The sequence below is a fragment of the Antechinus flavipes genome, chromosome 6, assembly GCF_016432865.1.
Source record: "Antechinus flavipes isolate AdamAnt ecotype Samford, QLD, Australia chromosome 6, AdamAnt_v2, whole genome shotgun sequence".
Lineage (NCBI taxonomy): Eukaryota > Metazoa > Chordata > Mammalia > Dasyuromorphia > Dasyuridae > Antechinus > Antechinus flavipes.
In genome coordinates, this window is record NC_067403.1 from 199,810,738 (window position 1) to 199,825,533 (window position 14,796).

General features: G+C 38.9%; 1 protein-coding gene across 1 annotated transcript; it reads left to right on the forward strand.

Moving 5' to 3' along the window:
- Positions 1-5,067: 5,067 nt before the first annotated feature.
- Positions 5,068-14,577, forward strand: LOC127540405 (C-type lectin domain family 4 member K-like). The gene is made up of 6 exons (XM_051965097.1): positions 5,068-5,353; positions 7,291-7,407; positions 8,956-9,054; positions 10,456-10,607; positions 10,998-11,116; positions 13,762-14,577. Exons 1-6 carry the CDS (start codon positions 5,299-5,301, stop codon positions 13,913-13,915), a joined length of 696 nt encoding a protein of 231 aa, XP_051821057.1. The 5' UTR covers positions 5,068-5,298; the 3' UTR covers positions 13,916-14,577.
- Positions 14,578-14,796: the final 219 nt, after the last annotated feature.

Consider the following 14,796-nt stretch of genomic DNA (forward strand, 5'->3'; position numbering starts at 1 on the left):
ACTAACAATAAGAGAAGAATCAGCAAAGATTTGATTATGAGTCAGAAGACCTTCATTTATTTTTGACAGTCACTTATCAGCTCTATGATTTTGAACAAGTTGAAATTTCCCCTGGTTGTATGACTCTGGAAAAAGCATTAAACTCTCAGTGTCTGCAAAAAACTCACTAAGAAAATAAATTGCATAGGAGGTGTAAACATAAAAGAAGTTCTTTACCAGAGGCTCCCTATACTAAGGAAATCACAGATGTAGTTTAAAAAATATATCATATTACCAACTAATGTGGTGAAGTAAATTATTTTTAGACAGGAAAGTGATGAAACAATGGAATTTCAGGGGCGGCAGCTAGATGGAGCAGTGGATAGAGCACTAGCCCTGAAGTCAGAAAGACCTGAGTTCAAATTTGACCTTCCTAGCTGTGTGACCCTGGGCAAGTCGCTTAACCTCAATTGCCTCAGGGGAAAAAATGGGATTTTTTTTTAGATATCATTTCATGCTAGACACTATGGGAAGATTTCATAGATCATACTAAGACAGATAGATAGAATCTTTTATATGGAGTCAGTAAAGGTTTTTGAGCAAGGAAGAGATATGATAAAAGAAAAGTTTTAAGAGCTCAGTTTGTTTTTTCTGTTTTGCATTTCTTTTCCTGAATAGTGATAAATTATTATTTTTGAGACATGTCCAAGCTCAGTCAAGCTTCTGTGTTCAAGGAGTCTGAAAATCCTGGGTACCACAGTTAGTCACAAGCAAGCATTTAAGCATTTCCTGTGTGCCAGGAATGATGAAAATACTGGGGATACAAAAAGAGGCTAAAAATATAGTCCCCACATTAAAGGAATTGACATTCTAATGGAGGAGAAAACATGTGTGCATTTAAAGTACATTTTGTATACAGGGTGTTCCAAAAGTCTTAGTGCAACTTAGTGCCCTATACACACATGTATGTCTGTCTGTATGTATTTGTGCATCACGTATACAAAGTAATCTCAGTGGAGAAAACATTAGCAGCTGGGAAAGGGGGTGAATAGGAAAGGAGTCCTACAGAGGGTAGAATTTGAGCTGAGTTTTGAAGGAAGTCAGGGGTTTTAAGAGGTAAAAGTGAGATATAAGAGCATTCCAGGCATGGGTGAGGGTCACCACAAATTAGAGAGGAGGAGAACCAAGAGAGAGGACTGTCATGGAAAAAAAGGGAAATAAAAGAGGATCCAAGAAAAGATGATCAGCAGATTGAAAAGATGCAGAGGTCAGAAAGGGTGAGGATTAGAAAAGAGTCATTCCTGCCTGGATCTCCTGTCCTGCTTTGCACAACTATTATTGCTGGAAACTGAATAATTCTGAACCCTTCCCTCCCCACCCTAAGCTACAATTGGCAGTCAGTCACTTTCAGTTCCTCCAGAATCTCCAAACTGCTTCTCCCTCACTGGAATCCTTTCCTTCTGAGAAGATTGCCTCATATCCTAGCCCAATCCCATTCCCAACAAAGCCCCATTAAGGACTGAAGCTTCTAGGGAGCTTGACAAGGGCATGGACTGGGGAGAAGACTTCTGGAAGAGGGGTAGCTTTCAGAACATAGACTCTCAGAACTTAAAGCATTCTTAGAACATAGACCAAAGATCAGCCCAGTTTGAAGAGATTATTCTTCAAAGAGAAAGAGAGAAATAGAAAGAGAGAGGGAAGGTGGAAAGGAGGAAATTTTAAATAGTATGCTCTAGTCTATATTCTCAGCAATGCAAAGATCCAAGACAATTCTGAAGGACTCATGATGCAAAATGCTATTCACCCCCAGAAAAAGAACTAATGGAGTCTGAATGCAGACTAAATCATGCTTTTTAACTTTTGTTTTGTTCACTTTTTCTGTTTTTTTTAAATCTCTCCCATGGTTTTTCCCTTTTGTTCTGATTTTTCTCTCCCAACATGATTCATAAAGCAATGTGTATTAAAAAATAAATAAAAATAAAATGAAAATTTGTTTTTACATGTCATTGAGAAAAATAAGATAAAAACATTTTTTAAACTCTTCTAGGGGCAGCTAGATGGTGCAGTGGATAGAGCACCAATCCTGAAGTCAGGAGGACTTGAGTTCAAATTTGACCTCAGACACTTAGCACTTCCTGGCTGTGTGACTCTAGGTAAGTAATTTAAGCCCAAATGCCTCTACAAAAAAGCAAACAAACAAAAAAACTCTTCTATTACCTACCTCAACAGAGCTGTTATGAAGAAAGTTCATTGTAAAGCTTAAAGTGTTGTGGTATCTATTATTATTATTAGTGTTTTGTTGTCTTCGTATCATTATCATCCTAGGCCAGCAACCAAATGCTCTGTGGGTGACTCATATGAGGAAAAAGTAGAAGACAGAATACTAAATAGTTATCAGGATGGGCTAACCTGTAAAGAAAGGATTTGTCTTTTGTAAACTTTGAAGATGATCTCTGTAAAGTCAATAATTCTGAATATTTGAGTTTATAAGAACCTGTCAACTTAAAAATTAGATAGGAGAAAAAATTAGACAGAGCATCAAATGCTTTTCATTCAATTAGGAGGTTCCTTGATTGGCTAAGGGAAGTGCAAAATAAACTAATGAGCTCAATCTAAGTGCACTAATCACAAAATCAAAATGGGGCATTCTGGATAAATAAATAATCTTGTCTGAAGCCATTCTTATCATGTCTTAGACTAGATAGATCTTATTTATAATCCTAATTATCTCAACCTGGTATATTATTTCTATGTCTGTATGCTTTTGTCAATCATTTGCCAGGCAGCACTATTAACTCACAGCTAGGTGGTGCAGTGGATAGAGTGCCCAAACTAGAATCAAGACACCTCATTTTCATGATTTCAAATCTGGCCTCAGACACTTCCTACCTGTATAAACCCTTGTTTGTCTCAATTTCCTCATCTGTAAAGTGAGCTGCAAAGAAAATGGCAAATTATCCCACTATCTCTGCCAAAAAAGCCCCAAATATGTCATGAAAAATTGGAAACAATTGAAATAACTGAACAATATTATCACTCACATTATTCTTGCTTTCCAGGTATCTAGGTGGCACAGTGGACAGAAAACCAGCCCTGGAGTCAGGAAGATTGAGTTCAAATCCAAACTCAGATACTTACTAGTTACCTCCCAAAGTTGCCATGAGGATCAAATGAGATGATAGAATATCATAGACATGAGACATAAAATGAAGCATTTTAGCATATGCCTGGCACATAGTAAGCATATATAAATATTAGTTATTATTAATTGCTATTATATATTAAATAATATATAATAGTATTCACATTACTCTTCATTACTAGATTAACAGAAACCCAGTCAAACAGCAGCACAGAATCAAATAAAAAGATAATTTAATTGAAGCAAAGGTAAAATCAAGATAGTAGAAATATTTTAGCATCCATTCCCCAAATAACAATCTCCAAGTTTCATGCCTAGAAATTAGGGGGAAAGTTCTCTGTCTCTGTCTCTGTCTTCTCTGTCTATGTCTCTGTGTCTCTCTGCCTCTGTCTCTGGTTATTTTTCTCTTTCTGTGTCTCTTTCTGTCTCTGTATCTGTCTCTGTCTCTCTCTCAATGTGTCTTTGTTAACAAGCACATATAAATTCTAAGGTTTAATTCTGCTGCTTTTGTAGTTTCATGGGGGAAATCTGAGACAACCTTTCCTGGTAAAACTCAATCTCTAGGGTTGGTAAAAGTCTGATACAGTTTCTGACATAGTCAACCCTACATTGCCAAGCACCTGACTCTCTATTTCTAACATCCTCCATTCTTGTCACTTCCCGCAGTGTCCTTGAGTCTAAGAATGTGCTGGGATTGTTGACGTCCCGGCACCTTTTTCTTTCTGTTCTCCAGCCCAGAAGTCTCCTCCACTAGGCACCTGTGCCTCTTGGTGTAATTGTCCTGTATATGTACTCAAGCTGATGGGAAGTGGAATCCCAGGAATTTTCTTCCAATGAGGAATTGCTACTTGGGTTCAGTTATCATGAGAATGCAGTCAGATGGAAATGCCTTCTGTATCTTTTTGTTCTTTATAAATAAACTCTAAATGACCTCACTCATATGATTGGTAGAGGGGGGAAAGAGGAAGTGAGTGCAGTCTTTAGGAATACAAAGATGAGGGGATCATCAGAAAGAGACTGGATACCATAGGGGAACAGGGAAGTAGATCTCTGAATTTAGAGATATAAAGGAGGTCAGAAAAATCAGAAGACTTTGGAACATTTCATTGGAGTTCAAAAATTGGATGATGTCCAGAAAGCAGTGAGTCAGGAAAACTTCTCTCCCCAGGGTCTAGAACTCCAGCCATGAACTCACTTCTATATAATCTTCTTAACCATCCCCCTTAACCTTCATCCTAAGTTTGGTTCTTCTCCATCCTTGTCCCTGGACTTTAGCTTTTTGGTCCATTAAAAAAGTCAACCCAAACTCTCATTGCCATATACACAGACCTGTGGTGCCATACATGCTCACTGAATCACTAAAGACAACCTTGCCTATGGTAATGTGAGATTAGCTTTGTGATTCTGGGCTAGGGAAATACTGGATCTATTTCTATGGCTAGGGAAAGCTGCTTGTTAAGTTTTCAGTGGGAATGCTTATATTGTAGAAAGCAGAAAATGTTACAAATGAGGGGTTGATTTTTTCTTTTGTTGATTGTTTAGACTAAAGAAAGTAGTGGAGAAAATGTTAATAGTATAGTTGAAACTGAAAAACATGCCATTTGTATATGAGTCTTTTTCTTTCCTGGAGAGCCTATTGTTAAATATTTTCAGCATATCCCTGCTCTCCACAAATCATTTCAATTCTCTTGGTCGATAGTCTCTCATCAGTTGAATGGGGAGAATAATATTTGCATTAATATCTCATAAGGGTTTTGTGAGGAAAACACTTTACAGAGAGACCAAGTCCCTGAAGCTCTTGTATGAGGTGGAGATACAGCCCCTTCACATAGTAAACCCTTGATCTTAAAGGGTGGACTCAGTATTATAGCCCCGTTTTAAGGGTGGAGTCAAGTTCATACTTCCCATTTCTTCCAATAAATAAATGTGTCATCGCATCATAACTTTAGATGTAGAGGGGACCTCAGAACAAAATTCAACCAGCTCATTTATAGATGAGGAAATTGAGGATTGGGAGATCAGTGATTTTCCCCATGTTACTGAGGTGTGAGAGAACTTCAGACCAGATCCAGAGTTCTTTCCACTGGGCTGCACTGCCTGAGGAGTGAACTGGTAGACAACATATATTGACAGCATCTACCCAGGGAGTCCAGAGCCCTGTTTGACTAAAAGAACAGATGGATTTTGATGCTACTGATTCCCATGCAGACGACCAGCAATTCTGGCCCCAAGGTGAGCCCCCTGGAACTGCACCTAGTTTCCTGCAGTCCAGCTGCCCCTTCTCATTATTCTCATTCTAACTTCTCTCTGCAGATGCTGGGGCTTCCCAGCTCCCCATTGTCTTGAGACAAGAATTTTGCCAATGCTAAATCACTTCTCTAGGAAGTTCTCCAATACTAAAGGGCAAAAATCCAAAGCTCTCAGCCTGGCAGTCCCAGAATCATAAATCTGGAAGGAATTCCACAAGCAAGCCTGGAATCATTAAGCTGGCATGGGATTCCACAATCATCCAGTTTTTTTTTTTTCTGGGAGATTTCCCTCCAGTGCTTTCCAAGGCAACTTATTATTCAACTTTGGAATAATTGGGAATGGTAGGAAGTTCTTCCCAATGTTGAGACCAAATCTATCTCTGTAGTTTCCAATGATTGTTTCTATTTCTTCCATCAAGGACCAGGTAGAATAAGTCAAATCCTTCTATATGATAGCCTTTCAAATATTTGAAGACAATTATATTATTCCTCTTCTCCAGGCAAAAATAATACCCTCCCTTCCTTTAATATGGTCCTTGATACCCTCATCATCCTGGTTGCTTTCTTTTGGACATATTCCAGTTTTCTGATGTCCTTTCAAAAATGTAGGTCCTTTCACAGTATGGCCCCACGGTATTTCCAGCCTTACTTCCCACTCTTTGAATATAGAAGGTGGAAACCAAATGGTCTTGGATTATTCTTCCCATGTCCTCCTTATCTTAAAGTCACCCAGAAAATTTTCATTCTTGATTTTGAGGAAATAGAAAAAGTTAGGCTTGTGTTTCCTGCACTGGATATATTCTACCTGAAGGCAAGGGTCAGGGTGCTCATTGTCCCCAAGATCCCTGGGAAGTCTTCCATTCCAACTTTTATTCCAACTTACAAGTCCCAAAGCCTCATCAGTCCAAGCAGAATGCCAGGCCTTCAGCTTTCTCATCAGGTGGCAAAGCTTTCTCCTCCTAAGAGGAAGGAGATTAAGGACTGGTGTAGGAGGAAAGAGGAGAAGAGAGGATTTTCAACAGCTCCTATGCACTGTTTAGTAGAGATTCTCAGAAAAGAATAAAGTGACTTATATGCAGCAGTGAAAGCCTAGGTGAGATTAGATAATATCTAGTTGTAGTAGGGTCAATTGAGATAGTTTCAGGACTTCTTCCAACAGCCTTTGATGACTGCAGTAGGTTCATAGAAAGCAGATGATAGAAGTAACCCAAAGATGGTGTTTAGCCAAGTGTGAGAGGTCATAGAACAATGGAGCAAGGAATCCAGGAAAGAGGCTAATTGAATTTCTTCCTAAGCATAGTAGTATTTGTAAAAGACATAGCATGGGCTCTTCACCTCTTGTGTGTGTCTTGGGCAGTAGACCAGTAGACCTCCGGATGCTTTTTCAGAACTACGTTTTTAAGTGCATAAAATCAGGAAACTGAAAGTTAGTGAAAATAAAGATGCAATTCTTTTCTATCCAAGATCTATGAATTTGATCCTATGAAATCTATTTATGGGTCCCTAATGTACTTGTAGATCTTAGGTTGAGGCCTTGAGCTAGAGACAACATAGAAAGGCATATGAACATTAGAAAAGACTTGGTTTTGAATCCCTCTTTCAACAATTTTTAAAATTTTGTGTTTGTTAATTATTTAAATGATTAAATTAATTAAAATTGTTAAATTTAATTATTTAAATGATTTACTAATTTAATAGACATTAACGAACACAAGCATTTGTATTAATGTATGGAAACGTATGGAGTGGGAGGGAGAATTGTATAGGAGGCCATGGGTCTCTGCAGTGTACTGCTTGAAGGGGAGGGAGGAAGTAGATAATAAAGTTAACATTGTAGTAATAACAACAACTTAGAATTCCAGGATTGGAGCCTGTTTCAGTAAACATTGCTCTAGACCTAATTCTTTCTCCTCCTATAAGGCTTCTTCTCCAAGACAAGGATACGATTAAGCCCTTGGATGCACCTAATACTCCATGGAGTCTTGATCCTCCTGTCCTTGATCCTGATTATATCCATTGGAATTGTGACCGCTCAGTGTGAGTAAATGCAAAGAGTTTCTGGTGATGATTCCGGGGGCTGATGCAATCTCAAATGGGGAAAGGCCCTCCTTCTCCTTGGGGGATAGGGGTGTAGCCGTTGTAGCAGAAATGGTCAGGGAAGCACAGAACTGAGACGAGTTGGAAGAGGTCCCCATAAGAGCTTGGGTTTCACCTGCATCTTGATTGGGTATCATTCTAGAACCCAAGACTCAGAATCAAGAAACTCATTCATTCTGTCTCTTTCTTGGTCTCTTTTTCTCTCTGTCTCTTTATCTTCTTTCTCTTTCTCTGGCACATATACATATACACATGCATATCAATGTCATCATGTTAGAGCCAGAAGAAAGCTTATAGACTATCTAATCCTATCTCCAGTTTTTAATGATGAGAAAACTGAGCTTTAAAGAATATTGAGAGGGTTGGACTAAAGAATCTGTAAGGTAGGACCTGTCCCTAATATGCTGGATGATTTTCCCTTCTCTGAGCCCATTTATGGTCATTTTCATCTCTCCCTCCATCCCTCCACGTCTGAGAATAATAGATTCTCAGAATATGAAGGGATCTTGGAAATTGTTTTGTCCACCTCTAATTTGAAGTAATGGAAAGAGTCCTGACCTTGAAGCCAGAAGACCCAAATCCCAATTTCATTTCTTCCCCTTTACTAGCACTGAAATCTTAGAAAAATCTTTCTTCTTTAAGCCTCAGTTTCCTCACCTGTAAATTTAGGGATTGGATGCTAAAACTTCTTCTAGATTGATTACCATAGAGTGGGAAGAGAGGGAGGGAAAAAATGGAAATCAAAATATTAAACAAGGAAATGTTGAAAATTAATAAATGCATTTTAAATTTTTTATAAATCAAATTTTTAAAAAAGAAAAGAAAAAAGGACTCTTCTAACTCTAACATTGTTTGGGTCTGAGATAGTGAATAAAAGAGTCTTTTGGAAACTATGGATCATGGTATTTAAGCAAAGTATCACTTATAGAGGATGACCACAAAACAAGACTCAGTTCCCAATTGTCTATTCCAAGAGTGCTGGGTGATCACTGCCTGATCAAAATTTTCCATTTCTGTAAATTATCTTATCATGGGAGCCTTTCCCTGATTGGGTGACTCAGGTACAAGGCTTACAGGCTTTGGAAGAGGGAGGATGTCTAAGATTTTCATGGCTCATTATGTGAGAATGAGTGACTCCTAAAGGAAGACAGTCTTGATTAGCCAGTCTGTCTATCAAAATGCAACCAATTCATAAATTGGGTATTGGGGAAGGAAGGGAATAGCTTCAAAGATGCAGAAGGCCTAAGTCTCATCCTAGCTATGTAATTTCTGGTAATGACACAGAAATGTCACATCCATTGGGGAGGTGGAGCTATAATAAGAGGTTCAAGGCCTTTTCCTGAAAAGGAACTTCCTAAAGTCTCAGCTTAGGAAGGGGTTAGATTATTATTAGGTTTTATTTTATTTCTCTTCAAAGATAAGAATTTCCCTGAGTGACCCTTGGGTCCCTTTTTCCATCACACAATTACCGTCAGAATGTGATTCTAGGTTCTCAAGCAAAAAAGAGTATGAACCTGGAAATCAGGATGCTGAAGGACTCTTTGGAGAAGATTAATGCCACTAACAATGTCCTGAAACAGAAGTATGGTGAGTCTCTTTTATATGATCCCTAGTGGGACAACCTCAAACAGAGCTCTTTATGTCTACTTTTGATCATCCTTGCTACTACTATAGCTCCTCTTCACCCCAACAATAACTACAGCTATTTTCATGTACCCCCAGGTACATGATCTTTCAGGTAAGTCATTTTAATGTGAATGAAATTCCTGCATAATTGTATAGAGCATCTGGGTCACTCCACCTTGCACAGGAGCTACCACCATACAAGCTTCCCCAAATTCAAAGTATTTTGTATATCTGCATACATTCCAAAATTATATCTTATGAACACCCATCAACATGTTTAATTTTACTTATCAGAGAGAGGACACACCTGGTTCAAATCAAAAGTATTTTAATGAAATAGTAGAAAGATCAATACTAGAACATTTTCTCTTAGAGCATACTTTCTACAAATGTACAAACCATCCATGGGAATAGCAAATACATTTAGGCAATATGCATGAAGGACACACAAGGGAACATATGTATATAATTTGTTTATAAGCAACTCACACTATGACAATACAGGGGCACCCATATCACCAGGGGATGTATCTTGATCCTGCTGCAAATTGATAGTGCTCCGGAGAGCTCATGATGACTGCTGTATATCACTGCTATTCCTAATCAGTTTCCTGGGACTGTCCTGCTGGATAAGTGGTTTCAGGGCTTTCCTCTTCTACCAAATTGTGGTTTTCAACTGAAGTCCTCATCTGAGGATTTCAAGGTCTTTTTTCCTAATAAGAAGTGGGCTCTGCCTTCTCTCTTTTTGCTTATAGAACAGAAGTTTCAGTTTCAGTGAGGAACTGACACAACTATTCATCAGAACCAAAAAGTCTTCAACTTTTTTTTTTAATAAGGAGAAACAGCCATTAGGTTTTAGAAGTATAAAATGGAAAAATAATATTGAATATAATGAGTAGAACTCAGGTTTCATACAAACCAGATTGAGGTGAGTGTGGGAAATGCAGATTTCTCACACTGATACTCTAATGAGCCCTAAAGTCTTTTCCAATCTGAAATCCTGTGAATTTCTTGCTCTCTCTCTCTCTCTCTCTCTCTCTCTCTCTCTCTCTCTCTGTTTCTCTCTCTCTCTCCCTCCCTCCGTGTCTCTCTCTCTCTCTCTCTCTCTCTCTCTCTCTCTCTCTCTCTCTCTCTCTCTCTCTCTCCTCTCTCTCTCCTCTCTCTCTCTCTCTCTCTCTTCTCTCTCTCTCTCTCTCTCTCCTCTCTCTCTCTCTCTCTCTCTCTCTCTCTCTCTCTCTCTCTCTCTCTCTCTCTCTCCTCTCTCTCTCTCTCTCTCTCTCTCTCTCTCTCTCTCTCTCTCTCTTTCTCTCTCTCTCTCTCCCCACCTCCTAAGAATTCATTTCCTTCTCTCCTCCTTCCAAGGGAATTTCATGAAGAAATTGTCCAAGAATTGGAAAACTTACAATGGAAGTCTCTACTACTTCTCCTGTGATAGCAAGTCCTGGGAGGAGGCTGAGAAAATCTGTGTATCCCAGGATTCCCACCTGGCAACAGTGACTTCTGTAGGAGAACAGGTAATGTACCCTCACAATTTGTGGCCTGGGTGTTAAATGAGGGATTGAGACAGATGGCTTTTTAATGCGTAGAAACTCCCAAGTGCCTAAAAAGAGAGCAGAGAGACATACCTGGAGTCATTATCTGGGGTCCTCATTGCCCCTCCTCAAGGGCCCAGCTCGATCTCTGCCCTTCTCATCCTCACTCCTGTCATATTGTTCTTCCCCGTTCTGGGGCAGGGGCAGCAGCCATAAATGATATCAGTCTTAGATAGGAGAATACTATGTCCCATCTGTCCCTTCCCCTCCCAATCCCCTTCTTCACGTTCACCCCTGGGAAATACTCAAATGGGCCATATGGTCATATATATGTACATATTAATAGCACATTCTCTGTCAAATTTTCCGAAGGAATTTCTTTACAAAACATTGAAGGGAGAGAGACATTGGATTGGGCTGAATGACAAACACATAGAAGACACCTGGACCTGGGTAGATGGGACCGTTTATGATGCAGAGAAGAGCAAAGGGTGAGTCTAACATTTCTGGTCCTCCTCAGCTCTATTTCTTCAGCCACTTATGCTGAGATTGCAGGGACTTAGCCCACTCCCACTTCTAAGAATAGCTCAGAGGTAATGAGGGGAGTTGGAGTCCAGTCCTGACTATAACATTGGATGACTATATCATGGGAGGAGGTATATATGTGTGCACACGTGCACAGTGCTGCTTTATTCAAAACGGACAATAAAACAAAGTTTTAGAAAAGTTGTTTGTGTCTGAGGCTTTCGAGCCCTCTCCGACATTGAGGGGACAGAGTTTCCGACAGTTGCATTTCAGAATCATAGCCCTGGACTCCCCGAAGCAGCCCAAACCCACAACAAAAATGGCCAGTCTATTAACTAGTAAAAGGAGGTTCTGCTCTTCCTCATCAAGAACAGTCAATCAAAAAACATTTATGAAGTGCCTACCACATTTCAGATGCTGTTCTGGTTGCTGAAGATTCAAATATAAGGAAGGAACATTACATGCTCAAAATGAACTTTCATTTTCATGGGTTGGGCAAAAAAAGTAATGTTTTTTATATATACACAAATACATATACATAAATAACATAAATATAAAATTAACAAGTATATATATAAAGAAGCAAAATATAAATTTTAGGAAGAAGGGTGCTAGCAGCTGGAGAAAGACTTCATAAAGAAGATGGAGTTTGGACTTCCTTTTATTTTATTTTTATTTTTATTTTTTGCTGAGGCACTTGGGGTTAAATGACTTGCCCAGGGTCACACAGCCAGGAAGGATTAAGTGTTTAAGATCAGATTTGAATTCTTCCTCCTGACTTCAGGTGCAGGATTCACTGCACCAACTAATGGCCCCTTGGGCTCCTTTTAAAGGAAGAGAAGGATTCAGTGAGTCAGCTAGAAGTAGAAAGTGTATTCCAAGCATGAAGGATAGCATGTTCAAAAAGCAAAGAGGTAGGAAATGGAATATCTTGAATGAGCAATAGAAAGAAGGTTGTTTCAGCTGGATCAAAGATCATAGAAGGGGAAGTGACATCCAATGAGGCTGAAAAGGTCACTTGGTACTCTATTGTGATGAATCTTAAAAGCTAAACAGAGGAAATATAGTTGATCCTAGGGGAGATAGGGGCAACTAAGTGGTGCAGTAGATAAGAGTGCCAAGGTTGGACTCAGGAGGACACATCTTTGAAAGTTCAAATCTAGCCTCAGAAAAATTAGCTGTGGGATGCTGGGCAAGTCACTTAACCCTGTTTGCCTTAGTTTCTTTATCTGTGAAATAACTGGAGAAGGAAATGGCAAACACTCCAAATGGAGTCACAAAGAGTAGGACATGACAAACTACTCAACAACAATAACAGGAGAAATATGAAACCACTATGATTTGAGCCTTGGTTGAGTAAGTGAATAATAATAATATTTGGAAATACTTTGGCAACAGTGTATAGGAGAAAGTTAAATCATAGAGAATAGTTAGGAGACTGTTACAATAATCAAGGGATGAGGTAATAAGGGTCAACACCAGAATGGCAGCTGTGTGATTGAAAAGAAGGAATAAGATACCAGATATGTTGTAAGGTGACAGCAAGATTTGGCAATTGATTATCCTCCAAAACATACAGTTCTGATACTTTAATAATGAGAGCTCAGCTCAGGTACAAATGGCTATACACACACACACACACACACACACACACACACACACACACACACACACACACCAGCTGTAGTGGTGGTTGCTGAGCTCAATGCTTCAAGCTTCACAACTATCTCTGGCCATGATTCTGACCCAAATGACAAGTATAACCAGATTTGGATTCAGAACACCTACATTTGAATGCAAAAAACAAACAAACAAACAAACAAAAAACATGAACTGGTGTGACTTTAGACAAATCCTATTTCTTTCTTGGACATCAAAGTTCCCAATCTGTAAAGTGAAAGGCTATCCAAGCTTTCTCCAAGATCTATATTTTCGGGTTCTAGGATTCTATTAATCTTCTCTAGTTCTAATTCCTACCTTCTCTGGCTAGCTTTATTAACTCTTCAGATCTTCTCTAGACATCTTAAAATCACAAAATGAGTTGGAAGGAATCTCAGAGATCGATAAATTCATTGTCCATGAATAGCAAATGTTTCTACAACATCCCCTATAAATGGCAGTTTATTTTCACTTAAAGATTCCCAAAGACAAGGAGCTCTCTTTTTCTAGAGGCAATCCATCCCACTCTGGAGCCACTCTCATTGTTAAAAAGTTTGTTCTTAATAAGAATAACAGCTTCAAGGTTTCTACAGGAATTTACACAGGTTATCAAACTTGACCCTCAAAACCACCCTGTCAGGTAGGTACTATTATTATCCCCATTTTAAAGATGAAAGAGACAGGCTGACAGGGATTGTGACTTGCCCGAAATCACACAGCTAATAAGTGTCTGACACTGGATTTGAACTCAGCTCTTCTTAATTCTAAGTCAAGTGCTCTACCCACCATACCACCTACTTACATGTATTGTTCCTAGTTCTATTATGTGAGGTCAAGTAAAACAAACCGAATCCTTTGCCCACATTTAGAACTTCAAACACATGAAGATAGAAATCATTAATCTCCATTAGGGTCCATTAATCTCAATCTCTGTCTACCATCCATCAACTAGGTTCTGGATGCCAGGACAACCTACCAACTACCAGGGGAAAGAGGACTGCGTAGAGATGAAAATGGAAGCACTCACTTCCTGGAATGATGAAAACTGTGAATTAAAATACAAATTTATCTGTGAGAGTCCTCTGGGGTTCTCCCTGGACTTCTGAAGGAGCATCTCTCAGCCTAAAACAGAGTTCTAAGGTTCCTGGTTCTGCACCTGGGATCTCTTCTGAGATCCAGCCTCATGAGACACTCCCAGGTTTTTACCTTAAGACCCTGTTCAATTCACCTTGGGAAGATGCTGGGATTTCAAAATTTGGAATAGGACTCTGATCCAGGAGGACTTCTATCCCCAATTCTAAAGCTCAAACATTCTCAGTCCTCTAAAATCCTATTCTCAATAAACTCATTGAATGTCAGAGTTGTAAAAGATTTCCAAGATTAAATCCAAGCCAGTAGGGTACCCCTCTACAAAACTTCCTCATCATCTCCATCTCATAGAATCCCTAGAAATTTTCAAAGTACAACTGACCTCATACCTATGCCTTGAAATCTCTCCTGATCCCCCAATTGCTATCCCTCTCCTCTTTTTTGGAAATACTTTGAATTACTTTGCCTATGTTTTTTAGTTATATCTTACATTTTTTAGTTTACTTTTACATTAGTACATTTTAACATTTAGTTATTTTAGTTATTTTTGTATCTCTTCATTTGAATATAAGCTCCCAGTGCCGTAAAGGCTATAAAACTGTGCAGTCCAGCAATACCACTACTAAGTCTGAATCCAAAAGAGATGTTTTTGAAAGGAATAAAGGATCTATTTGTAATATTTATTGCAGCTCTTTTTGCAGTGTCAAAGAATTGGAAATTGAGGGAGATCCCCATCAATTGGGGAATGGCTGAACAAGCTATGATATATGATTATAATGGAATGTCACTGTGCAATAAGAAATGATGAAGCAGGTGAATTTCAGAAAATCTGGAAAGACATATATTAACTGATGCAAAATAAAATGAACAGAACCAGCAAAATATTATACACAGTAAC

Excerpts from the sequence above, each read along its gene's own strand:
- LOC127540405 (XM_051965097.1), top strand. The coding sequence starts at position 5,299 with ATGGATTTTGATGCTACTGATTCCCATGCAGACGACCAGCAATTCTGG. Across the intron at positions 7,408-8,955 it reads TGGAATTGTGACCGCTCAGT|GTTCTCAAGCAAAAAAGAGT; the intron begins GTGAGTAAATGC and ends ATGTGATTCTAG. Across the intron at positions 11,117-13,761 it reads GATGCAGAGAAGAGCAAAGG|GTTCTGGATGCCAGGACAAC; the intron begins GTGAGTCTAACA and ends TCCATCAACTAG.